General features: G+C 42.2%; 1 protein-coding gene across 1 annotated transcript; it reads right to left on the bottom strand.

Annotated features, from left to right (window-relative positions):
• Positions 1 to 13,335: 13,335 nt before the first annotated feature.
• LOC308126603 (uncharacterized protein) lies at positions 13,336 to 25,363 on the bottom strand (the record flags this gene model as incomplete). The annotated part of the gene is made up of 10 exons (XM_080491104.1): positions 13,336 to 14,126; positions 14,218 to 14,565; positions 16,060 to 16,253; positions 16,970 to 17,105; positions 18,229 to 18,356; positions 20,512 to 20,650; positions 20,784 to 20,839; positions 23,138 to 23,307; positions 23,400 to 23,518; positions 25,096 to 25,363. The coding sequence occupies 10 exons, from the start codon at positions 25,361 to 25,363 to the stop codon at positions 13,336 to 13,338; spliced, it is 2,349 nt and encodes a 782-aa protein (XP_080347230.1).
• Positions 25,364 to 26,152: the final 789 nt, after the last annotated feature.

Here is a 26,152-nt window from a genome sequence, read left to right as displayed (position 1 = left end):
CCTGTGCCTCGTCGGAAAATAGTCGCAAAATACGGGAAGTTCCTCGGCCAAGCCGGTTTTAAAAAAGAAAAACACCCAGTGGCGTGGCGAGGACGCTCAGCTGCATATCACACCTCACTTTTTTCTTTTTTTTCTTTTTTGATCTCAAAACGGTGATCGTTGAGGAAAGCTGCTCAATCAGAGTAGAATATGTAAAGTAGGAAAAGCCTGTGTTCACTTCAGGCTGCAGTTAATATATTTGTGTGTGTGTGTGTGTGTGTGTGTGTGTGTGTGTGTGTGTGTGTGTGTGTGTGTGTGTGTGTGTGTGTGTGTGTGTGTGTGTGTGTGTGTGTGTGAGAATATGAATATCCAGATGGTAGGAATCTACGTCATCTACGGGAAAATCTAGGAAAACTTGATTAACGGGCGGCATAGGAAACAGATGCAGGCGAATCTCAATTAGTTTGTTTGTCATTGAAAAATTAACCGTCTTGTCAGCTATTTTTACATTCATCATGTGTAAACACTTTCAAAATTATGACTTCTGGTTTAAAAAAAAAAAAGATGAGATCTGAAAGTTTAGTTTGTTTTTTACTTTTCAGTTGTATTCTAATCTTTAGAGGAGTATCTGACGACTGAGGTTAAAAAATCAAGGTTTGCTTCTTCACTTGCTTTTTGCATTTTTCTTTCTGTTTTTTTTTTTTTTTTTAAACCACAGACTTTTTGTACATAAACCAGTAACGAGCAGCACTGAACATGTCGACTGCAGGTTAATCAACCTTGTTGTGTCTGGGAGGAACAAAACCACATGGAACTACTACAATACCCAGCTCAGTCGCCCGTACAACTCGGGGCCGTTTTTATATGCGGTCATAAGCACATTATATTTAAAATCTATATTTGAAATTAGGCTTTTTCCCCCGCTCGCCTCCACCCGAAAGAAAGCCCACCATCGATCTGTGACAGTTGGACTCTGTAGATTGTAGTTATGTGGCAAGAACTGTGACTGAGATTTGACCTCCTGTGCTTGGTCGCGGCTCCGCGCTCTGGCCGGGCCCCCATGTGTATCTGTTCTGTACGTGTGAATATCTGTGTAAATACATATTGTTTCTTTCAGTTTTGTATTTTTAAATCACAGCTGGGTATGTGGGGCGGATTTCTCATGGAGGCTTTGTTGATTCCAATCAGCAAGTTTCATCCTGTTATTTTTAATTATTTTTTTAAACAAACTGTAGGAATGTTTGGAAATGGAACTTTGGAGCCCGGGGTGGGGGACGACCGACACGAAGACCGATGCTTTAAACAACAAGGGATGTCACAGATGAAAATGTTAGCGAGGAGGAAAAACTAAAAACTGTGCCATTGACTCAACAGATCTTATGTCCATGATCACAGCTATTTCACTGAGCTTTTTTTTTTTTTTTTTTAATGGAGAGCCTCATGCACCACTTTTCAAGGAAAACAAACAGTCTTAGTTTCTCTTTCCCTGGGTCAAGGAACTGAGTTGTTGTGTAAAACTGCCCCGGCTGACTCAATCACGGCGTCGGTGTGGCTCATTGTAATGTTGTATTTAACCGGTAAAAGAAAGGATTGTCCAGGAACAAATAAAAATACATTTTCTTTAATAAACGAGGGGGTCTCACTTTCATGAATGTCCACCAGGGGGCGACATATCTAAACATCGGAAGCGATGTGGAATATGGAATTATAAGTTTAATATCAAACCATTTGCACAGCAAGGAGACACAAGCTGCATTTAATTGGTGAGAATCTTCTTTTTGTCACTTTCCTTAACTCGACACTTAATTTCCATTTTTCTTTTTGAGTTTATTTTTGTGTTCTCCAGCACATTTTCCCCAAAGTACAATTGAAACAGTGGACTTTCCAAAAGTTTTCGATTTATTATGCATAAACAAATATTTTTCTTTTTTATTCTTGAATATTTTATTGTCCCACATAGTATTGGAAATTTTTATTATTAGAATATTAAATTATCACAATTAGATATTATTATTAGATATTAAATTATGCTCGAAACCTTTAAATGTTGACTATATGAGGACTGTCGTCACTTCAAATGTTCAGTTATGTTAATCAAATTTTATTTGTAGAGTGCCAAATATTCAAATTTCTTGGTACTTTGATGGAGAAAATCCAACAATTTAGCGTGAACAAGCATGAGTGAAAATGGAAAGAAAAAAAAACTTACCTTTAACGCTAAATATACTATATGAACTATATGCAGAACTTCAGGCTCAGGGGGCAGCGTTCTGCTGTTCGGTTGGGGTGACGGCATTGAAGGATGTAAGTCTCCAGATTCTTACTTCACATTTTGGGTGGAATGCTTTATCCATCTTCTCCTCTAGCGTCATCCTATGCAGGGGCGCTGGAGCTGACCTCAGGTTTCCAGTCCAGCACAGGACAAACGCAGTCTTTCACAGTCACACGGAGGGACAATTCAGGGTCACCAATTGACCTCGCATGCATGTTTTTATACTGTGGGAAGAAACACAGTTGTCCTCTTATTGGACTGTCGTGCTCATGTCTCTCAAACTGCTTCATTGATACCATCTCCACGTTTAAACCTTTTCCCTGACATTTCACAAGTGACTTTACAGCTATTTGTTCTTTATCTTTCCCTTTTTAATCAGCACATTACAGACCTTCCATTGTCTTTTCTCTCTGTTCACTTTTTATTCATCTACTTGGGTAAAAAGTCTTTTTCACACAACATTTACGACTTTTGATTGTATTCTAACGAGAATTTTGTTGCGAAATGTGCAGTGGTTCGCTCTCCTCTCTCAGCAATACGTTTTTGGTTTGAGGTCAACTGGTGACTAGTTTTTCTGACGTCTGCGGATGGATATAGTCCAGCCTCTCCAACAGATGGCGCTGTAGATCAACAGATGACGCGGATCAGCTCAGTTTCTGCTTCTCGTTTGAGTAAATTCAGTTTGGGATTGAGCCATCATCAAACTGTTGTCAGCTCACATTTTTTCTTCTTCTTCTTCTTCTTCTCCTTTGTTTCACAGGTAACATAACAGTTTTTCTTTGTTTGTTTTTTTTGATCTTCTGCAAACTTGAAACAAAACGTGTGTTGAACTTAGCACCTCCGACCCACGTGACTCTGCTCCGTTACAGACTTCATTAGTAATTGATGTCTGGCAGCCAAAGCTGGTGTGTTTTTGTTTTTATCATCTGTGCACTCGTGGTAACTCTTTAAATAATCCAAAACCAATGAAAAGTGAAAAATAAATAAATAAATAAAATAGAAAGAAAATCTGACCTCCTTTAATAACCTTCAAGAGAAGCTGCCAGAGAACATGAAAGAGAGAGGAAACTATGTGGTAAGTTTCCCATTAATAAACACTTGTATATCACAGAGCCGAGAGGCCCGGGCCTCCATTTTTACACGAGGAGGTGCTGAGCTGTGCCTGTCAGAACCGCTGGCGGCTGATCAAGAACTGTCCAGTCCAGAAGAATGACTCCCATCGAGCGATGACTCATCGAAACAACCAGCAAGTCTATCAAGTCCCATCCTCTTCAGTGTCTGGGACTAATGCAGCTCTGGAGGTTCTATATTATTCCCTTAATGCGTGCAGTATGGAGGGAGAATCGATGGGTATGGCCACTGTTAAATAATCAGGTATTAATACTGCAGACCAGGGCCACTTACTGTACAGCCCCCTCATTTCGAGTGAGCCGGACTGGTAAAATAGTACCATAATAACCTCTGAACTTGTTCTAAGTTGTGAGCAAATGTACGGACGCGTATCGCATTCACTTCCAAAAAAAAAGAAAATTGAGTCTGTTTCTCTGAATTAATGAGAGAATCTCATAAAAATGACAAAAAATGTATTATAAGAAAAATTCTGCTCTGTTTTTCTGAATTTATGAGCTAATGGTTTTTAGAAAATAAAATCGGTTCTGTTATTCTGAATTTATTAGTTCATTATCTCATAATTATGAAATAATTATCTCATAATATGAGACAAAAATATATTTAAAAAAAAAATTTCGCTTAGTTTTTCTGAATTTATGAGATAATGGTTTCCTGAAAAAATACATAAAAAAATTTTATTTAAAAAAAAAAAAACCAAAACATTGTCTCATAAATTAATTGAATGTTTGGTATTTTTGAGCTAAATGTTTAAGAGGTTTATGTAGGAAAGAAAATCACCCACAAACGGTTTAATCTGTAAAGTTTTCTAGCAGTTTTCTTGAGATGAGTTCGTCCTTGATAACCACAATGAGAGGCTATAAAGTCAAACTGATGTCTGAGGGCTAAGAATCAACTGCTGTTTCCAAAAGTGCACTTTTCGGTGTAACATAAAATGTATTTGTATCTGGACGTGAACATGCAGTTTCCTTGTGTTGCAGTGTTTTAAGCACAAAATACCTTATCGACAAGTTATTTTTTTTTTTGTTTCCCTAAAGATTCTTTACAGTATCAAAATATGACATTTTGTGCTGAAATAAGAACAATAACAGTGACTGAAAAAACAGCCACAAATGTGGCAACGAAAGAAAGAAAACAGTTAAAATCTCTCAAGTTAATCCTGAAACATGTGGAACTCTTCAATCGCACCCTTTGAAACTCCAACGTTATGAAACTGAAAAAACTTTTTTTTTTCTCTTTTAGTAGTAGCTCTATTATTGCTTACCTAATAATATGTGCATGCCTGATGGAAGAGGGCTAACGATTTTATAAGAAGGTCTTAATGTGTCCAGATGTGGAACACCGTTTCAGCCGGTGTCTGTCGTTGTCCAGCTGAACATTTTGCTTTATTTATTACTATTCGAATAACACCAGTAAAGACCTGTTGTACTGAATCCACTCACATTGTCAACAGACGAGACGGCACATGGCTTTCTGGAAAATGAGAAATGTACGAATTGTGTGCAGCTGTATCTTCTTTCCTATTTAATGACAAGGGGTAAGAACATGTTTAACCCAAAAGTTATTCCCAATGATAAAGTGCCTCAAATAACGGAATACTCTTTCAGAACTTCTTTTGAACATCAAACGCAGTTGATTTGGGTTTTCAGAAGCTACAAAATAATTGATAGAACAGTGGTCAGTGTCATAATCTCCTTCAAATGGAAAGAAAAAAGACTTAAAAAAACATAAAAAAAAAAAAGGAAAGAAAAGTCTGATAATTGCAAAAGCTGCTTCTCTGGAGCATGCTCTTCAGTCAGGGATAAGTAGGAGGTTCGGTGTGAAAAAATAGATCCCAGAAGTGAGTTTCATACTCGGGTAGAGACAATTAGGCTTCATTCAAACTGCAGGCAAAATTTTCCCCAGTATATCGATAGCTCACCCATATCTGATGTCTGAATGACACTCTGAGCGTGAATCTGATGTTTTTCAAATCACATCCAGATCACGTTGACATGCAGTCTTTAATCGGCTCCATATCTTAATATTTATCAGTCTGAATGTTCATGTTTCATCTGATGGAACAATAACTCATTTTAGCAGCTCCACAAAAGGCCATATAAAAATAGTGTGCTCTCTTTCCCCATCTTATTATATCATTTCATCGTGTTCTGTTATAACTTTGCCGGCTCTAATCACACAACTCTTACAAATACAAATGCTGAAATGTGTAGCAACCCAGTGAACATGCATTGTTTTAGTTAGTGAATGGGACTTGATAAGATTTTTCCAATTCCGATTCCATTTTCGATTCTGTTTAACGATTCAATTCTTTATCGATTCTCTTATCGATATTGGGGGGGGGGGGGGGGGGGGGGGGGGGGTTAAAGGACCATAAACAGGTAGATTAGTAGGTGTGGGAAATGATAAAATTTTACCAATATCAAAATCATTGTCAATTCTGCTTTTCAATCCAATTCCGTATCACTTCTCGTAACGATTCCTGAGTATTTTCTTTGAGGGAGAAAAAAGTAGTTTTACACAGTATTCTGCACCAAAAGGAAAAAAAATTTTTTTTTCCAAACATGAAACTTGAATTATAATTTTTCTCTTAAAAAAGAACAGTCAAATGTGTATTTGCCTTCATTGGATGCCCCCTGGAATTTACACTTTTTCAAATTTTGCGCTGTTGACGAGCTAACCCTCTCTGGGAGGTCGGAGGCTGGAGAGGAATGAGGAAGTGACGTAGCAGGAGGAACTCGTTCTCGGTCTGCAGGGAATGTTGTGTTTTCATATTGTATTGGTGCTTTTTTGAGGGGATTTTCAACACAGAATGATCTAATACATAGACATACAGTAGTAGACGTAAAATGTTTTACGCTATGGTGTGAAAACTAGAAGCTCAGACATATAATGAAGGATCTACTAACATATGTCTACACTAGTTGAAGCAGACATTCGCTACACGGGACAGATTGACGGCAGAGTTAATTTATTAAAAGTCCCTCGTTAGTCCTCACAGGACATTTCTTCCCCAAATGGACCGTCTTCAGGAGCCACACAGGGTGGTGCTCTGAGGAGGTGATGGAGGCCCGGGGTGTAGCTCAGGGAGTCGTTTGTTGGTCGGTTGTTTTGACTATCGGAGTACCGGAGGAAAACCAGCACACACGGAGAGAACATGAAAACTCCACACAGAAAGACTCCTGCCGGGATTTGCGCCGAGACCTTTTTTACTTATTTATTCATTTTCATCTGGGACCTTGTGGCTGTGAGGCGAGAGGCTGTGGACTCTGTGGATTCGGGACGTGGTGAGTGGAACATGAATTAACTTATCGTATTATTTTGTCGCTTATCGTCTCCCACTTTTCCTCCATGTTTTCTCCTGGTTGAAGGAGGTCTGTGTCGCAGAGTGTGTGACGTCATGCAACGTGGCACAGCGCGACTTGACGTCGTGCTGGGGAATGAATCGTTAAGAAGAATCGAACACATTTAAGGTGTATTCTCATCCCTAGTTTTAGCGTTTTCATTTCGGAAAGGTTTTGCATTTACCCGGCAATGTTTTGAAAACCAAATGGGATTTTTTTGGGATTAAATGATCGTGTGTTGGAAAACCCAGGACACACCATCCCCACTGTGAAGCATGGTGGCGGCAGCATCATGCAGTTGGGCTGCTCAGAGTTCATGGGAACATGGATGGAGACAAAAACTGGATAATCTCCGAGGAAAACCTGTCAGAGTCCGCAAAAGAACTGAGACTGGGGCGGAGGGTCACGTTCCAGCAGGACAACGACCTGAAACATCCAGCCAGAGCGACAATGGAAAGTTTTACAGCTCAAATCTCTGCCATGACTTTAGAAGTGCTGTTAACAGAAACGTCTGTGATTGCGGCTAAAAGTGTCTCCACAAAGTATTGACCTGGCCACACTTTTCCGCTTTGTTTGTAATTTTTTATTTATTTATTTTTTAGATTTGCTTCACAATTCTTTGGCTCGCTGTGTTGGTTTATCAGATAAAATCCCAATTAAATACATTTACATTTGTGGCTGTAATGTGACAAAATACTCCTCTCACGCTGTTAACTCTTGTAGGCATTTTGGCCATTTTTCTTTTCTGGCGGTTGGTTTCTCCGGTGGCTTCATCCACATTGGCCTTTTTAGCCGTTTTAATCATTTCAGTTATTTTACCTTTTAGGTTATTTTTAAACCAGGGGATGAAACTAGGACGGTGGATGGATTGATAATAATCATCTGGCGCCATGTTTTGAGGCGGTTGCCTAAAAACATGCACCTTTCTGATAACTTAACCTCTTTTTGCACCTGAGCCTGCTGCGGAGGTTGAGCTCGACACGTGCCGGGGTTAAAGCGACACACTGTCCCTCCGCTCGCGACGTCTTTTAGTGAATTGGCTGGTGTTGATCCCCACCTGACAGTTAATCAGAGGTGGCATCAATTAACCAGCGCCGCGGGGGCTCGGGTTGCAGCCCCGCGGCGCTGGACGCTTTTGTGTGCCGCTGACCCCTGTGTCTCGCACGCACGCCGGCGGGGGCGAGCGGTTCGATCCCGGTTAACCACCACACCACCCTGGACTGTTCCTCCAAAAAAAAACAACAACAACAAAAAAAAAACCTTCTCTCTCCACCTCCAGTCACTCATCTCTGTGAGGCGATGCTCAATTATAGATGACCATCATTAGAAACCAGACACGCCGGAACACAGGCTTTACCCAGACTGACACACACACACACACACACACACACACACACACACACACACACACACACACACACACACACACACACACACACACACACACACACACACACACACATATATAAACACTATGATGGGCACGCCGATTATTCCCAGAGACACCCAAAACTATTGAAGTGCTAATGGGGTAACACCATCCATTTCATCCTAGAACCACTGCACCCCCGAGCCCCCGGTGGCCTCCTGGTGACCACCACTATTCCATTTTCCACATCGAGATCATTACAAGCAAATGAATATTATCGTCAAACAATATTACATTACATCCCACAATGACGATATTACATTGCAACAATCATGCATATAGACAATACGATTATTGTAGCCGCTGTATGGGAAAGTTGATGTCGAGGGCAGCTGCGTATTCGTCCCTTTTGTTGTCCGCTCTTAATCGCATTTGTGCTCGGCTGGAGCGCACACAAAAGACGTCCCTCATCATTCATTAACTCGGGGATTGACCCTCAGTGCAGCGAGTGACGGCACAGACAGTCATACATATAGAAACATACTCGGGTTTCGTCTTTCAAAGCAGAATCCGGGCACGTCAGTTTTGCCGCCGCTTTTTCTGCATCTTCGTCAACGTCTCCATTTTCTTTCCACGGCCTCGTCTCAATGTTGGTTCCTCCAACACATTTCATTCAAATTCAACAAGTATTTAAGATGAGGAAATGTTGATTTTTACACACTTGTTTTTACACTTTACTTGATGAGAAATCTTAAAATAAGATTTTTTTAAAGCGAGTTTTAAGATTATACGGTAAAATCAAGGACTAAAAATAAGTAAATAACTTTAAAAAGAAGCAAAAATTATCAATCACGTCTAAAAATAAGATTTTAGATCTTGTAATTTGTACTGTATCAAATTAAGCACCAATGTTTATTTTTGCTGTGGCATCAGAAACTTTAACTTTAGTAGATTTAAGATGGATACAGGGGGCATACCAACATTTAAAATCCATACAAAAGTGACGGCCATGAAATAAGATACGACAGGTCACTATGAGAAAATATACTTACATACTTCATCATGCTTTTGTTGGTTCATTGTTACTCTTTGTGAAGATGGAATGTAAAATGTAGAATCACATTTAAAATACTTCTCTTGACACAGAAAGCTTTGAATAACTAGGCTCATATCTTAAAAAAAACAACCATAATATTCCAGCAGAACACTCCCCTGATAGATCCATACTGCAGTGTACCAAAGTTTCCAAAAGTACAACTGAAGCAGAGCCTTTAGGTCCCGTTTGCAAAACAATCGTTTCGGAAAAGTTTCACATTTACACTGCAGGCTTTTGAAAATCATGTTCTTTTACATGGTAATGGCGGAAACACTGCAAACGATGAAGGCCCTGTCCCCACGAGCCAAAATCATCTTTTTTCTCCAAGTTGTTCTTGAAAAAATATCCACACGTCACTACGAACATGGCTCAAAACCATGTAGTACATAGTCCCAGGCCTTGAATGTGTTTTCCTCTGTTTTCACGGAGACGGAGCATTTTCATAAAGTTCCACCCCGGGTGGGGTTTTCAGTGACTCTTAATACCGCTGCCATGTGAATGGACCCCAAACGCATTTTCACTTGAAAACGTTGTGTAAACAGGGCCTCAGGTATCTGTTTGCGTTGTAAAGCTCCCAGTTTCACTTCAGCAGGTTAACACACTTTAGCAACCCAGAAGGGAGTAATCGAACACGTTGGTAACGGAGTAGAATCACCTTTTGGTTTTTCATCATATTGGATCAAAATGAAAAACGGCATCTTGCAGAAGAGTAAAATAGTCTAAGACATCTTGTTACTGGAAACCAACAATCCTTTCCATTGGGACTTGTGGTTCCCCATGTGATTCAGACAGAATAGATGATTGATTGTTGGAAAACCATGTCTAATGAATAACTAAGTGAGTACACCTCAGTAGGAAGTATTTGCAGGTAGACAAGTTCAGGCATGTTTTGTGTCTTCATAATGGTAAAACAAATGAACACACGTTAGTAACAGGCAGTAATCACAGCTGGCAGTCTCATAGCTTTCTTCTTTTAATAAAGAAACCCTTATAAAGAGGTTTCTTCTTGTTAGAGTTTTTCCTTTCCTCATGCTTGCTCATGTGTATTTCTTGGTGTTTTCTCTGTAAAAAGAATTTAGAAATGGCTGTGTTGTATTTGGTGCTATATAAATAAAGTTGAAGTGAAATGAATTGAATTCTACCACAGGATAACTCCAGACTAGTACTATTTATGAGAGAGAGAGAGAGAGAGAGAGAGAGAGAGAGAGAGAGAGAGAGAGAGAGAGAGAGAGAGAGAGAAATACACATATGACATGTATATCTAGTTTAACAGGTCTAAAATAGGGTTGAAAGAAGTAAAACATATTTATTCCCATAATTTCTCCAATGTTCATCAATCATATTTCATAATCATTCTGCTTCCTGAATCGTAAATGAAACATACAGTATTTGGTCCACAGGACTTAAAAAAAAAATCGGCCACAGACTGTACATGATCAGAAACACATCTCCACTTTTCTCAGTCTTTTAATACCAAATTCTGTGTCAAAAGACGTTGTCAAATCATTTCATGTTGACGTTGTGTGTGTGTGTGAAGTCAACACCATGTCGAGTCAGTGAGAACGACTCCAAATCAAATGTCCCAGGTCTTTACAGGTAATTAGGTTTGAGACTAAGAACCCGCACTGTACCATCGATAAGCAGTTATTTGAGTCGCCTTTTGAAAGCCATTGTCCAAGTCACAAGCTGTACAGGAAGAACAATGCTCACTGTAGCATGCAAAGTAAACGCAATGTTCCAGTGGCCCCGGGTACATCTTTATGTGCAACATGCATTATTAATCGGTTTTCCATACCTTGTTTGTCCGATTTCTTTCATACATGTCCTGTGACCAGGCCATGTATGAAAGGGATGTGGGATAGTTCTTTAGACATGCATGAATAAAAACAACAACAACAACAAAATTCCAAGTATCTCCCGACAAATTGCTTTTATTCTTTACATTAATTTTTGTATTGCTTCCTGGCCTGGTGCCGTTGTATTCTTCTTTAGGGTACTGCCACTGTGCAGTGTGAATGTGCGATTCAGTATCAGAGCTTACTGGTTCATATCACAGTTAAGTAGCCAGAGTGGTAACTAGAGTGGGGGGGATGTATCCACCTCAGTGGGTTCAATCTGTCCTCATTGGGCACACGCATAACGTGCACCTCACCATTACACACACACGCGCACACTCACAAAACGTCAGTATTAGGTGGCCACCCTCTCAATTATTCAGCAGCGGCGAAGAGTGCCTCCATGCAGCAACCAGATTCTTCCACATCTTTGCGACTGAATATTAATGACCCACAAAGCATGAGTAGAGAGGAGTGATGATATAGAGGGATATGACACATGCCAGAGATTTCTATGAGAGATTACTAACTTTGTTTGGTGGTCAAATTGGCTTTGCAGTTGCACAGGAGCAGCTGGCTTCTTCACAATTGTCTGCGTGGTGAAAATATCTATATTTTTGTAAAAAAAAAAAACAAATTACTCCCGAAAGTTACTACGACATAAAGCCAATTTTAATGCAACTGATTAATGAATGTTGTTCCACACTCACTCTGACAGCTTCGCTTTAGGACAAATGGTGGCTTCATTTTCACAATGAGGTAGCTATCTTTCATAGCAGCAGAACCAGAATCTCAGCTCAAGTCTTGTGTTGTGTCTGCTATTCTTAATAAATTTGTTTCAAAAAAAATAAAAATAATAAGTCAATGTTTTCTTTAAATTTTTTCGGTTTGCTTGGTGATTTGGCAGCTGGATTGGAGCCTCTTGCAGACCGGTTTAGGCCCATGGGTCTTATGTTTGCTGTGTTTTTCTATATCTAGAGGATTTCAAACCTGCCAGAAAGTAGACGAATACAGCTTAGTGACCATATATCAATCACTACAGTGACTACCTCATTATGACTGGGTTTTTTTCAGTGCACAGAAGAACTGCCCAATATGGAAAGATTGTCAAACTCACTCGCTTATTACACAATTCTAAACCATAAAACCTGAATAAATATAATCATTGTAGTAGTAGTAGAAGCTATACCTTTGTGAATGTCATTGTACAAAAATGTACATTTTTCAAAAGATGAATGTTACTGTTATGATTTCACTGCAACTCCTCTGGTCTCTGTACATATCGTAAAACACTACTCACAGTGACATGAGAAGAATCCCGGTCAGGTTACCAAACAAAATGCAGCTCCACCGCAAAGTAGGTCAAATTCAAGGCCGAATAGTCTTTCCCCATCTATCTTGATGCCCATTCCAATATTTTTTTACTTAAATAAGCTTACATATGACAGCAAAGGACATAAACGGGTGACCAAAGTCTACAAAAGTACAATATTGCTCCCGTTACTGTGGTATATACAGTATATATCTCCATCTTCCATTTATTACATAAATTTTTACTTTCATAGTAAAGTTAGTAGTTTTGATGTCTTTATGTGAAGCCCAGCAATTGTTGTACCTGTTATTTCAACCAAAAATGTAATTTATCTTTCGGAAATTTGCATCATTTAGCTCTTAAAAAAAAAAAGAAAAGCGTCTTTTAATCAAATGTATATTCGTTTTAAATTGTGCTTATTTCCCTTTCCTCACAAATTCTTAAAACAGAAGGTGGCCTACTGAGAAAATACCTGCTTCCATTTGTGAGGCCAATTTTTATTTGCTGTAATGATAAAGTAAGCGTTCGCAACTGAGTATACATAGTTTGAATTGTTTGAATCATCATGATCACCTCTCCAAAGTAAAAAAAAAAAAAAAGCCACAGATACGCAAGAACAATTTTAACCAATAGTACTTTTTATTTCCATTTTCAGTATTAGTACAAAAAACATATTTAATGTTGAAGAGTCAGTGTGCGTGTTGCACTTCACATTGTGATGGGTGGAGATGAAAAAAGACTGTGGTCATGACTTTGAAGCTTCTGTGGACTGAATTCCTTTGTGTTTGAATGAGCTTATAATCACAATATTTGGCACTGAGAAGTTATTTACACTGGATGTATGCGGGATTCCTGGTAGTTTGCAAAACTTTGAGACATGAAAAGTAGAACGATACAGTAGCTTTAGTTCTGGGTCTTTTTGTAGCTGCCATAAATAGACGCTCCTGTTTTAAAACAGGCTGTCTGTCCCCGCTCTGTCCCCGCTCTGTCCTTCAGCGTGTCAGTAGTCCAAACTGTGCAGCTGGTTCTTCCTATCGGCTTTTCCCTGCAGAGCTGCGGGGAGCAGTGGCAGGTTCAGGTCTGCCACCCGGCGCTGGAGGGTCGAACGTAACTGAACTGAGTTCCTCTTGGCTCCGCTCATGCCTGATCCTGATCCTCCTCCTCCTCCTCCACCTCCTCCTCCTGCTCTCTCTGCTCCTCCTTCAGCCACAGACAGCTCCTTTCTCTTCCCCCTCTCCTGCCTGAGGCTTTTGATGACCAAAGTGTGCTGCCTCTGTGAGGGGAAAGCCGGGGGCTTGGACCCGTTCACTAGGAGTCCCGGAGGTCCAGGACGGGTCAAACCCACCCAGGTCATCTTCCGGCCTCGTCCATCATTCAGTCCCAGGTTGCGCAGGCGGGGGAGTGGGGCAGGGGGCGACGTCTGCGTGGTCTCCATGGCGCCCAGGTGGGCTCGCTCCGGGGAGCGAGCGTCGGCCTCCAGGAGCATCCGGGGAGAGACGCCGTTGTTCTCGGTGGAGTAAAACGTCTGCAGCTTCTCCAGTCGCTCATCGATGCTCAGGTGATGGGAGTCGTCCTGGCGCAGGTTGTCACGGAAACAGTCCGAGCCGGGGTCCGCCCCGTCCGACTGCGTTGTCCTCAGCAGGTGCGTGTGTCGGACGGGTCTGCATGTGCCACCGTCTCTGATTGGCTCCGGTGGCAGGGGGACTTGGCAAGGGGCAGAGTCACAGAGTTGGGACACCGAAGTTTTGGGGGGAGAGATATGGACGAGTTCCCTGTCTCCAAACACTGACACTGAAACACACAGAGTTTACAGCGTCATATGAAAAACATTGTGTTGAAGATGTAAGAAACACACGACTCTCTATATATTTCAACTCCTCACCCTCAGGAAAGAGCACCTCTCTGGTGTCCAAGGTGATGGCGATCTCCTCATCGGTCGCCCCATCCTCTGCGCGCTGATGGGCGTCGGAGGGGGAGGGCAGGCGAGGGGGCACGGAGGGGGACGCCGAGTGGGGAAGCTGAGGGAGACACGGCGATGGGGGACGGTTCTCGTCATCCTCTCTCTGGCCCTTCTTGTGCAGGTCCTCGGTCCTCCTCCTGTTGCTCTGACAGTCGGTCGTCTGCTGGGTCCTCAGAGGTCGGCCGGGCTGCTTCGAGCTCTTGTCATTGGCCGGATTGTTCTGCGGGTTAATCAGCGATCGGTTGTCAGGGTAAACATAGACGTCCACACCTGCAGGCATTTAAGGGGCCTTTCACATTCGGATAGTCCGGGACTCGGTTCACTTGGGAGGGAGGGGAGTCGAGAATTTTCACACATTCTTTTGGTTCGGGTGGCGTTCACATTGACTTTTAAGACCAGAACAAACCGCCTGGAAAATGTCACGCAATTACAACAGCTGCTGGTTTGGGGGCACTGTCGCCTGAAACAAAAACTGACCAGAGAGGAAGTAAAGAAGAAACCAGGCTCATTGATTGGTCCGGACCGAAAGCAGAAACCTCGCCGATTTAGCCCGTGGTGGCTAGGCCAGTTAGCTCGTGGTTATTGGGTTACCAGAAACAACCACAATATATAGTCTTCAGACAGGATATCAATGGGTCTTCCTCACTACTTCTTCCTCTCTACTTCTTCCTCTCCACTCCACATCTGCCCACGAGATATTCTCCAACTTTTCCTTTCTGGATCTGCTTCTTCTGATTTGCACAGTTTACTTTGTTTGTTCACTACCCAGAATGCATTGCGCACTACATCACATCCTCGCACCCCACTCGCTAGAAAGATCGTTTGGCGAACCGAGTCCTAGCTTTTGAGGGGAACCAGATAGCTCCAGTTCAGAGTTAGTGGGCGTTTTCACGTCTCCCAAACAAAACGTTTTTTCCCTGAAGAGACTCCGGTCCAGACCAAACAGTGGACACGCCCTTAGAGTCATCAATTAATATGTTTTTGGGCTGGAGGACCCAAAAGAAACAGATGTATACCCAGGTACAACATGCACAACTTAAACCTACTACATTATTGCTATAACCACGACATCATGTATGAAATATACCAAAATAAACAAATTCATCCCACTTCTGAACATCATCGGATCTTTTTTAAAGATAAAAAGTTTTTTTGATTTAATCTAATAATCTGATCAAATATCTGAAAAGTTTCATACAAATTAAATTCACTTAGTATTTTTTCAATAACGTGCAAATACTAACATGTTGATGATGATGATGATGATGATGATGATGATGATGATGATGATGATAATGAACATGAGTCTCTATATGCAGCCTGCAACTATCACAACAGTTTTGTTTTCATCATGTCACATAAATATTCTTACAAATTCTAACAAAAACACATTAGTTTAACCTGTAGTTACCCTCTTTTCTAACTTTGTTTCTTTACTAAATTTACATGGAATCTTGGCATGTTGGACCGGGTTCCACCCCTGATCAGAATTACTTTCACCTCTTTGAATGAATGAAATAGCTTTAATATTTACCTGCTTCTGCGGCTTTGACTCGCTGCTGTTCCTCTCTCGCCACGTATTCTTGCTAGAAAGACTCCAGTCATTTCCTTCCAGCTTCTGCCAAATCAGCCATGGTTATTATTTGAACTTAACCGACAGATGGATTATATTTGCTCACAGGTACCATTGTGCTGAGTGATTCTCGGATGTTTCCTAACATAACGCAGGCCTGTGTGTGTGTGTGTGTGTTTATGTGCCTGTACGGGATGAAGTGTAAACCTTGCCGGCCTTGGCCCCTTTCTGGCTCCTGTTGAATTTGCCGAGCAGCAGGTGGTAGGCGGCCATGATGGCGGAGGGTCGGTTGGTGGTGAGCGTGTTAATGATTTCAGAGAGCGAGTAGCCCAGCGTCTCTGTCATGTACGCCAGCACCGATGAGTTCAGATCCTCTGGACACAGTCTGGGAAACAACAGCGGGGGAGGATGGGAAAAAAACAGGCAAAGACGACATAAAAATGAAAGCGATGTACCCAACCACTCGAAGTCTCGTTGAGGACCAACTTCTGGTTGAGTCAGACAAAAGCGAGATTTCAAAAAGACACGTTATTGCCAGAAGAAGCCACACATGATTGCATTTCCACATTGTGTAAAGTGATAAAAGGTTTTTAGTCCTGTTCTGGTGCACTAAGCTGTTACACTGCAGACCACAAAAATGTTCATTTAGTTTGAAAACATGCAGAGATTTCCCTCTTGATTCATTTGCCCGCATTGTAAAGTTTACGGCGGTCTTTTTTTCTGAGAAGAGTTTTTGTGACCTTCTTTGCTCTTCTCGTACAGAAAAAAAAAAGGTCTTATGCAACTACAAAAAGTGCAAAAATAATACACCATAAACTTATGTTTCCATAAGAAGAAAGTTAAAGGATATGTCTATGATATAGAGAATGCCTAGGAAATGCTAAGTAATGTATTACAAAGTTTATAAAATACCTAAAAGAGAGAAAAGCAAAATAGTATTTAGAATTATATCTTTGACTTGCAAAAACACCAAATATTTCAAACATTCAGAAGTGGCATTTTTGTGGTTTGTTCCCAATAAATCTGAAAAAGTATCCCAACTATGACATGGATGCTGAGCAATGGTTTGGAAGAATGGGATCAGAAAAAAAGAGAAGTCACCTGTTTTTATGAGCTAGTGTGTGCAGTGGCTTCTTGGTGTATCCCTCATTGATCCATTTCTCCTCCATTGCTGCCCTGACGCTGGGTCTCTTCTCTGGGTCCGGCTCCAGGAGCGACAGCACAAACGACACGGCTCCTGAAGAGCGAGAAAGGAAACAAGACACACTGTCACATTTGTTTTTCCTTGTGTCAATTTTAAATGTGTTTCCTTTGGGGGAAATTACAGACTTACCAACTCTTAAAGAGTGGATATCATTGTTGAATTTCATCCTACACCTCATACATCACACATTTTGCACTGAGAAAGTTGAACCGTGTCTCTTTTGGTGTGTTTTTCACATTACGCCCATAAAAGTGTGCCGAACCCCTTCAGACTAATCGCTCACTGTGTGACTCTGGTGAAACCACATGAGAGGCAGGGTTTCCCTTTGAGTGGAACCGATTCGTCTTGTCACCCTCTGACATGAGTCTGTCCCGTGGCAGCCGAACCGCGGCTGATGGCTCGAGCACCGATGGGGAATCCAGATAAGCCCTGCAGTCTGACGGCATACGGACAGATTCGAATGGGACGGCTGCCACGTCCACAGACATTTAACCCTGCGACGCTGCGTTCCATTTACTATTAGTTCCTCTTAGTGGCTGAGCCAGCGCAGCTTTTCTCAGCCAAAGTCAACTCAAGCTGTTTGTCACGAATAAAAGATATATAATAGAGTATTTATTGGTTTTTTAAGCAAAGAAACCGGAGGAACAGTATTTATGCGAACACCCTGGATTGAACTGAAAGCTGCGGGTAAGATGATAGTGTGAAAATAAATCGTGCAATGATGAGAATAATATTATTAACAAATATCAGGAATAAATACAAAGACATGGAAATGAGGGAAGCGACAGTCGGCTCAGTCATCAGAAAAACAATGAATAGTATGAAAATTGGCGGGGTATGGTCGGGATTTCGGAGGTGAAGAAAAGTCTGAAAGGTCCAGTGGTGGTAACAGTTCTTTCCTTCGAATCTGCTCTCAACACAGTTTCAGAGTGTCGGCGTCGGACTGGTTTTCCTCGCAGTAACGGGAGCTGTGTTTGTTTGTGTTGACATGGCACCACGACAGATTGTAGAGTGAAGTAACGCCGGGAGAAAGAGGGAAAAAAGAGGTAAAGAAGAGAAACTAAACCGACTGAAAAAAAACCCAAAAAACTGAAAATTTGATCCGTTACGCCATCCCTTGTCTTTGGTTACAATATGTTGAGAAACACACAGGAACCTTTGCTGATGTCCGTCGGGATGTTGCTGATCTCCCCGTTGACCATCTTCTGGTGAAGCTGTTTGATGTTGAAAGGCTCGACGGTGAAGGGGAGAGTCCCCGTCAGCATGGCAAACATGCTCACGCCTCTGCAAACACACACGACAAACACGTCAGTGGACAAAAAAAGACACTTTAAAAGACAGTCTAATAGAAATATCTTTAATAGTGAGCAAGTACACGTGGGTCCAATTGTGAGGGGGGCAAACAGTGTGTTTGCAGGGTATGTCAGGGTTTCTCTTGCTCTTTTACTGCACCTGTTGATTTAAGTGTCTTTATTAGTGAGTTGTCTGCTTCCCACAAGTCTCTATACAGTTTAAACCTGTGGTCCAGGACCGCCCTGAATGGACGTCAGAGATCACATGGGAAGTTTTTCTTTCTTTGAGACGGTCAGAGAAACTTTTTTCTCGACCGGGAAACTGCTCTGCAGCATTTATCTAAAGTGGAAAAAGCCCTGAGGTACTGATCCAAACGTGCTGTGTGAATGTATTTGGGTGTGTTCCAGTTTACATTTGCGGCTCAAATAATCATGTAATCACATCACAGGGATGATTTTGTTGTATCGCTGGATAAACGAACCAGAATTAAGGTTCAGAAGCTCCTACATGTACAATCTATGATGAGAGGAGAAAGAAATATTTTCATGTGGAGGAATCTGACCTTAACAAATGACACATTTAGTGAACATACATAGTGTACTGTAATAAAAGGTTAAAAAAAGATTATCTGCACAAATTCCTACAGGTACTTTAGAGACTGAGGCTCCTTGGAGGCCTGAGGTCTCCTGGTTGATCCTACCCGTGGCATGTGATTCTCTCAAAGGCCAAGCCAAGAACACACCGCCGGTACAGTGAAACTGCGCCTGGCTCATTAAATCTGTTATGGTTCATCAACGCAAAATCAATATTACTCTCCAATACATAAGGGATTGTACTAAAAAACATTCAAAAAACATGAGCCCATGAAGCTCTGTGTTGGCATCACCTCTGTATTGTTTGGCACCTGGTTTGTCTGGTTTTAAAGCTATAATAATCATTCATAAGTTGTTATTTTTTATTTGACGCTAATAACCCCCCCATCCCCCCCCAGTGGTATATCAAATTAAATCCTGCGCTAGAGGGTGGGGGACGCAGGCTTGAATCCCGGATGTGGCAGGAAGGAGATCTGGTTAATAAAAAGTCGCCAAAAGTCTGCAATGCAAGCTGCAACGACTTGCTGTGGAGCCACAAAGTATGAGCCTGAAACATTTATTAGCTTTCTTGTCACAGTGCGCCGTTTTAATCACTTTAATACTGCAGTGACTGCATGACTGAGTTGATAAGAATTATATTTTCAAATTACAGTGTATGATTTCTTCTTTTTTTCTTTCTTTTTTCTTTTTTTTTTCCAGCAGAGTTAAAACATATATTTGGAATCTGTATCTGGATAATACATTCAAACAATGTGTGCTATACACAAAAATGCTAATTCGCCGTCATGAAATCAACAGCAGGGCAATAATCTTCTTGTCCACTGCGCGTTGGCCCTCAATTATCAATCTATCAGTCAACTTTTCACACAGCCAAATGCAGCACAAAGTGCTTTACATGGTAAAAACCGAGACGTACGGTCCCGTCCACCCATCATTATCCACCAAACACCCACTTTCATCCCTCAAATTGATAACAAAATAATAATACAAAGATAATGTCCCATGAATAAACTTTAAGGATGTTTCTGTGTGGGTTTTCAATAAAACCCTAAACTTAAATAAATGCTACTCTATGTGATGACTGACTTAGCTGAAATAGTACTGTTCCTATTTTGTATCATTTACACTGTGTGTTTTTTTTCAAATAGTCCACTAATTGTGTGTGAGTTAAGCCAACAAAAGCAACAACAAGGAGTTAATGCACTAAGTCATTAAAAAGTATCGTTTCCTTGAGTAGTTTAAATATTAAACGGGGGCATAAAGTGCAACTGGACATCACTTGTGGTGCATTGTCACCACTTTCGCAGACTCAAAGCATTTACAAGTTCACGTTAACATTCACACGCCAGAGGAGACAGCAGCCAAACAAGGTGTCCCACTTCAGGTTCAGCATCAAGGATGGGGTCCAATCTTTGGATTGTAATACAACCCGCTCAACCAGCTGGGCCACATTTTTCCATTTCATAAGTGGCCCACTTCATTCTCATCCCTTTTGGGTGCCTCCTCGGAAGTTTAACTCGAAAGCACAAGTTTGGTCCGGCCGTATTACTTACACAGACCAGACGTCCACTTTGGGTCCGTACTTCCTGTGAGCGAGCAGCTCGGGGGCGGCGTAGGCAGGACTTCCACACTGGGTGCTGAGGAGCTCCAACGATAAAGATTCAGCTTTCAGAGTGTTGCTCAGGCCAAAATCTGTGTGAAACATTATTGTTTTTTTAAAAAAAAAAAAAAAAAAAGTTTTTTACAGCAAGTTCCTGGCACTGCATTTTCACAACTCCTCACTTCTCACGAGACGTTGCTGGAGAAAGCATGCACGCCAACATACCTACTATCTTTATGTTGTTGTGCTCATCCAGGAGGAAGTTTTCAATCTTTAAGTCTCTGCAAACATAAATGATCGATCAGCTCAATCTCAAAGGAAGGAAGTAGTTTTATTGCAGGATTTTCACAAACAGGGATTTTTTTTCCCCTTTTGATTTTTGAGAAGAAGGAGGTGGAGATAACACATATCTCATTAAAGCACTTTTTTTTTTAAATAATGTATGAGATTGTTTTGCATGAATTAAATTGATCAAATGTACTCAAGTACAGCCCCAGTGGTAATATCCATGAGGATCCTGCAGCCTGTAACTACCACAAAGCAAATAATGCTTTTACTTTCCTATGGTGCTCAACTTCTGTCAACAATTATATGTTGTAATGTGAGAAAGATCAGTAAATCCGGCAAATTATCCTAAATGAACTATGTCCCAATGCTTTTTGAGCATTTTCCCTCACAGATTTGATGGTAGCTGTTTAACAAATACTGTAATCTGTTTGGAGTTTTTATGAGTGACCAAAAAAAAGTTTGCCAGAAAAACAAGAAAAAACAAAAGCTGACTTTGGTTTTAAGTGGAGCTCAAGCTTTAAAAAACACAGTTAAATGGGGTTCTGAATGAACAGTTGGTTGTAATCAAAGAACAAATTAAACCCCAAAGCTAGAAAACACGATTTTCAAGGCAAGTCCAAAGGCTCTCCTTCGCTTCCCAAATAGCCTCCAACGAAGATCTAATACTGTTTACCTGAAAAAGTCGCCTGACTTCCCTAGAAAGTACCCCGGCCTCGCCACCAACCGCACACTACTGCCTGCTCTAAAACGACCGTGCTAAATGAAAATCTGCGGTCAGGAGAGAGAGAGAGAGCTCCCATAAACTATAGCCTGGGAATCCGCCATGTTCCTTTCATCTGCCTTCATCTAAGCAACAGACGCTCGAAAAATCCAGAGAACCCCGCTCGCAGGACCCGGGGCGAGTTCAAAGAGGGAAACGGAGCAAGAAAGAGCGAGAGCAGACATCGCCATAAAGGAGAAAATGTAATGCGGTAAACCTATTGACTGTGGGTGGCAGGAGGTGCGTTCAAGTGCAAATTTTCCATTTATTTCCAGTTTAATAATCTCCGTGTGGGACGGTGGTCGGGGGCGTGCGCGTGGCGTGGGTGGGTGTGCGTGTGCGGGACACGGCGAGGTGCTGGCGAACGGCTGAGGAGCGTTCGTCGTTGGGGGACTTCATTAGAGAGGAAGTCCATGATGTTGTGATGATGTGTGAATCATGGCGCCGGCGCAGGATGATGAGGTCATCGCCTGGTAATCACATTCCCACCTTCAGAGGAGCCAAAGTCTTAAACCAAAACACAGCGCTGTGCGTGGCGAGTGTGGCTGCAGTGCAGCGTAAACGTGTGTGTGTGTGTGTGTGTGAGCATTGGATCTCTAACACCTGCACACACACTAAAATGCCAGTAAAATAAGACTGTCATCTCCCACACCGACCTCGTGCCAGGTATCGCCTTTCCTGCAGCTCGTCCTCCTCTGGAGGCTGTTAATGCCCTGCGAACGACTCACAGTGTGTCGGTCGGCGCTCTCAAGTGCACGAATGACCAGCAGATTCTGGAGCTACCGTTGTACCACCGTGTGAAAATACATTCTTTCCTCTCAAGTTTTGGCTCTTTTTGTTCAAACGGATCAATTAAACCTGAAATCGATCTTTAAGAGCATCAAGCGTCCTTCATTTGGTTTAGGTGGCGGTCACAAACCGCCTGGAATCAAACAGGGGGATGTGAATACGCCCTTAATGTCTCGGTCTTGTTTTGGTCTTGGGATGCTCTTCGGTCTTGAATCAGTCTTGGGTTAGGTGGTCTTGACTAGTATACTACAATTAAGTCTGTTAAGAATGGATTGCCACTAGTTGATACAGTTTTTACAATCCATTCATCATTTTAAGTGTTTACATATTAGTGATGAGCCCAGATAGAATCCGTGGCTGTAAACAAGTCGATAAAACGCTCCCGGTCTTAAAGGTTTTTTATCACAGCCCAAGATCAGTTGTGCAAAATGTATTGTTTTCATGATCAGTAAAATGGTTTTATATTTCAAATAAGCAGGCGATTATTTCATCCAGTCAGCAGGAAATTGCAAAGGAAATGAAAAAGAACTTAAGAAAAAAACATATATAGCCACAATGAACTGAGGCGAGCTAATATTGCAATATTGTGTGATTTATTATTTGGGGAGAAAGCCCTAATATGAAAGACGGTAAAATGAAAAGCACTTGAGTGAAAGTTGTCTGAGGAGAAGTTTTAATGAATTAATCCTGTCTGAAATAGACGTGCCGTATACAATGTGTGTGTGTGTGTGTGTGTAGTCACCTGTGCACGATGCCGTGTTTGTGCAGGTGCTCCACAGCGGAGAGGATCTGTCGGGTGTAGCGCCGCACCTCCCTCTCCTCCAGCCTCTTCCTGTCGCAGATCCTGTCCATCAGGTCTCCTCCGGCACAGAGCTCCATGGCCATGTAGTAGCTGTTCTCCGTCTCCAGAGTCTGACACACGCAGGCGTTCATATCACACAGCAGTACAATGCAGAGAGCAATTGCTGATGTGGGATCGTGAAAATTTGTTTTCAAGGTTTTACCTCCAGCAAGACCACAATGTGAGGATGTCGGACCATCTGATGGATTCTGGGCTCCCGCTTCATATTTTTCAGCACGTAGGAGTCCTGGCGGGCTTTCTTCTTGTCTATCACCTTGATGGCTACCTGAACACACACAATATAAGATATCTTGATAAGATAAACTGTATATAGAGAGAATATATTTAAATATATAATATTTGATCAGTGGTCTGGTACATCTACAGTACTTTCAACACGTGTGAATAATAGCTGACTTGGATGTGATCCCCAGACTAATTTATAAAAATGAGCTATGAGACTAATGCCATTGAAAGAGATGGTATTGTTTCGTGAACGCATTTCAAGTTTTAGTGGTGTCCCATCACATGTGCCTCTACGTTTCTGTAATGAACCGTTCTTGTTAAATTCACGTGAAAAGAAAAATCTTTTGACAAACACTCCCTGATTACAGGAGGAATGATGTTATACCGAGCACTGACGGGTCATAAAGAAGTCAGCTTCCATTGCATCTCATTCGCCCATCGCTCGGTTTGGACACTGGCAACAATTTACATTCTCACAAGTCATTTACCTTCAAGATAATGACGATGAGAAAAAGAGACCTTGGTTGCACATGTGGAAATAAAATTCCCTAATCAGTATTTATTATTAAAAAATTCCCCTCACTCGGAACAAAACAGGAAAACGCAGTTTAGATCAAAAGTAGTTTTACATCTTGTCTGTTTATGGCCAAACCATGACATAACGCTGAGACCGGTTCTGTAGAAGCCCGAAGGCCTCCAGCAGTGAGCGTTTGCATATTTGAAGACCTCACCTTCACATATCCTGTACCTGTGCAGGGCAACAGGGGTTAAGAGAAACAAACACCTCCCCTGGGGGGGTGTACGTTTGTCCATTGCTGCAGCAACCAGGTCAGGTACACAGCCAAGGGTCAGGCACTCAGTGACCCATGAAAGTTGAACACAGACATACGTTTACACACACAACTGAGCCACAACCGCAAACTAGACACTGTCTTGTCCACTGTGTTGCTGGGTGAAGGCATTGTATGTATGTATTATATTTACATATTCACATTTATTTATAAAAAGTAGCACAGATCAACAGTAGCTTGACTAAATGATGTCTTAAAAGAGCTTTTAATCAAGACATAATTCTTGTTAAAATTCTATGTCTCAACACTCGTGAGAATTTTTCATGGGGCCCGAAAATGAGTTGCCAACCCCGGATTTAGAGTCACCAATTAACTGTCGGGGCATGCTCTTGGGAGGAGACCCGTGCATGCACAGGGAGAACATGCAAACTCCACACAACAGACTCGGCTTGGTGGCCTCTTCTGTCTGTGATCCCAGCACAATATCATATCCATCTGAAAGTAGCTTCTCTTACACATTAAATATACCATGAGGATACTAATTGTATTTACGGTTTCGTGGTGATTAGCTCTATTAGGACAGACTGTGGAAACACATGTCTCTTTACATGTTTCAAGCAACTGTATGACACAATTATGAAATAAGCAGCTGGCCTGGCTGAGGTTTGTACACGTTACAACAGTCATAACAGGCTTCCACGTTTTTCATATAATTGGTAGTTGCAAGGCGCTAGTTGTAAACGTGTAGTAGTAATCTTGTATGTGTGTGATCCCTTCAGCCCGAGGCGTGTCCCCTCATGTCTGCACTCTCTCTCGAGTCACCAACCTTCTCCCCCGTGCCGATGTGCAGCCCCTCCATCACTTTGGCAAAGGAGCCCTTGTTGATCATTTTCCCCACCAGGTAGGAGCCCACCCGCTTGGAGTGGGGGAAGCGCCGCAGAAGCTCCCTGGGGACCTTCAGGGAGGGCAGAGGCAGCCTCTCCCGGCCCAGCCCGGGGGCCTCCCACTGGGACACGCCGCGCTCTCCCACGCCCGCTCCCTCTGCCACCATGTCCTCCAGAGCGGGCTTCACTGCTGCTGCTGCTGGCATCGCAGACAGGGCCCAGGCCCCATGTGGCCGCTTCGCACACGCTCACAGTCTAGTCTAGAAGCAGGGTGATCCTTTGAGAGCGCACATGCTTAACACACACACACACACACACACACACACACACACACACACACACACACACACACACACACACACACACACACACACACACACACACACACACACACACACACACACGTAAACAATCAGTCAGCAGCGTGGGTTACATGAAGGACATCGAACGCTGTCTGCGCTGAGCTCGGATCCAAATCCTCCAAAGGCAGGTGCAGTCCTCCACTGTTATCCTCCGTCAGGCTTGTATATCCCTATTCCCACCCTCCGCCGGTCTCTGATGTATATTTTACCTTTTGCGTCTCTCCTTCAGGTCCGGGCTGCTCTCTCCTTCCCTCATTCCCCGTCTCGCTGCCGGTTAGTGGATGATTAACCGTTGTGTTCTTAGGTCAGCTCCAGTGATGAGGAGGACATTCTACACCGTAATCGCCCCCCCCCCCCCCCCCCCCCCCCCTCCAGTTACACACACACACACACACACACACACACACCCACACACACACACACACACTGTCACGGTTACACAGTAACCTTTTAAAATAGTCTAACCATGGTTCCTTGAATCAACTTTGAAATACCTTTTCTCTTTATTGTACAATATAAATCATCTAAAGACGTTGAAACCAGAATCAGTGATGACAAAGACTTTTAAGATGTTGATCTGAATCCATTAAAGTACCTGTGAGATATTCGTGAAACACTCCAGGACAAACCTGA

This window comes from Lipophrys pholis (genome assembly GCF_963383615.2).
Source record: "Lipophrys pholis genome assembly, chromosome: 21".
Lineage (NCBI taxonomy): Eukaryota > Metazoa > Chordata > Actinopteri > Blenniiformes > Blenniidae > Lipophrys > Lipophrys pholis.
Note: the sequence above shows the minus strand (reverse complement) of the source record. Positions and strands in the feature narration are given on the sequence as shown.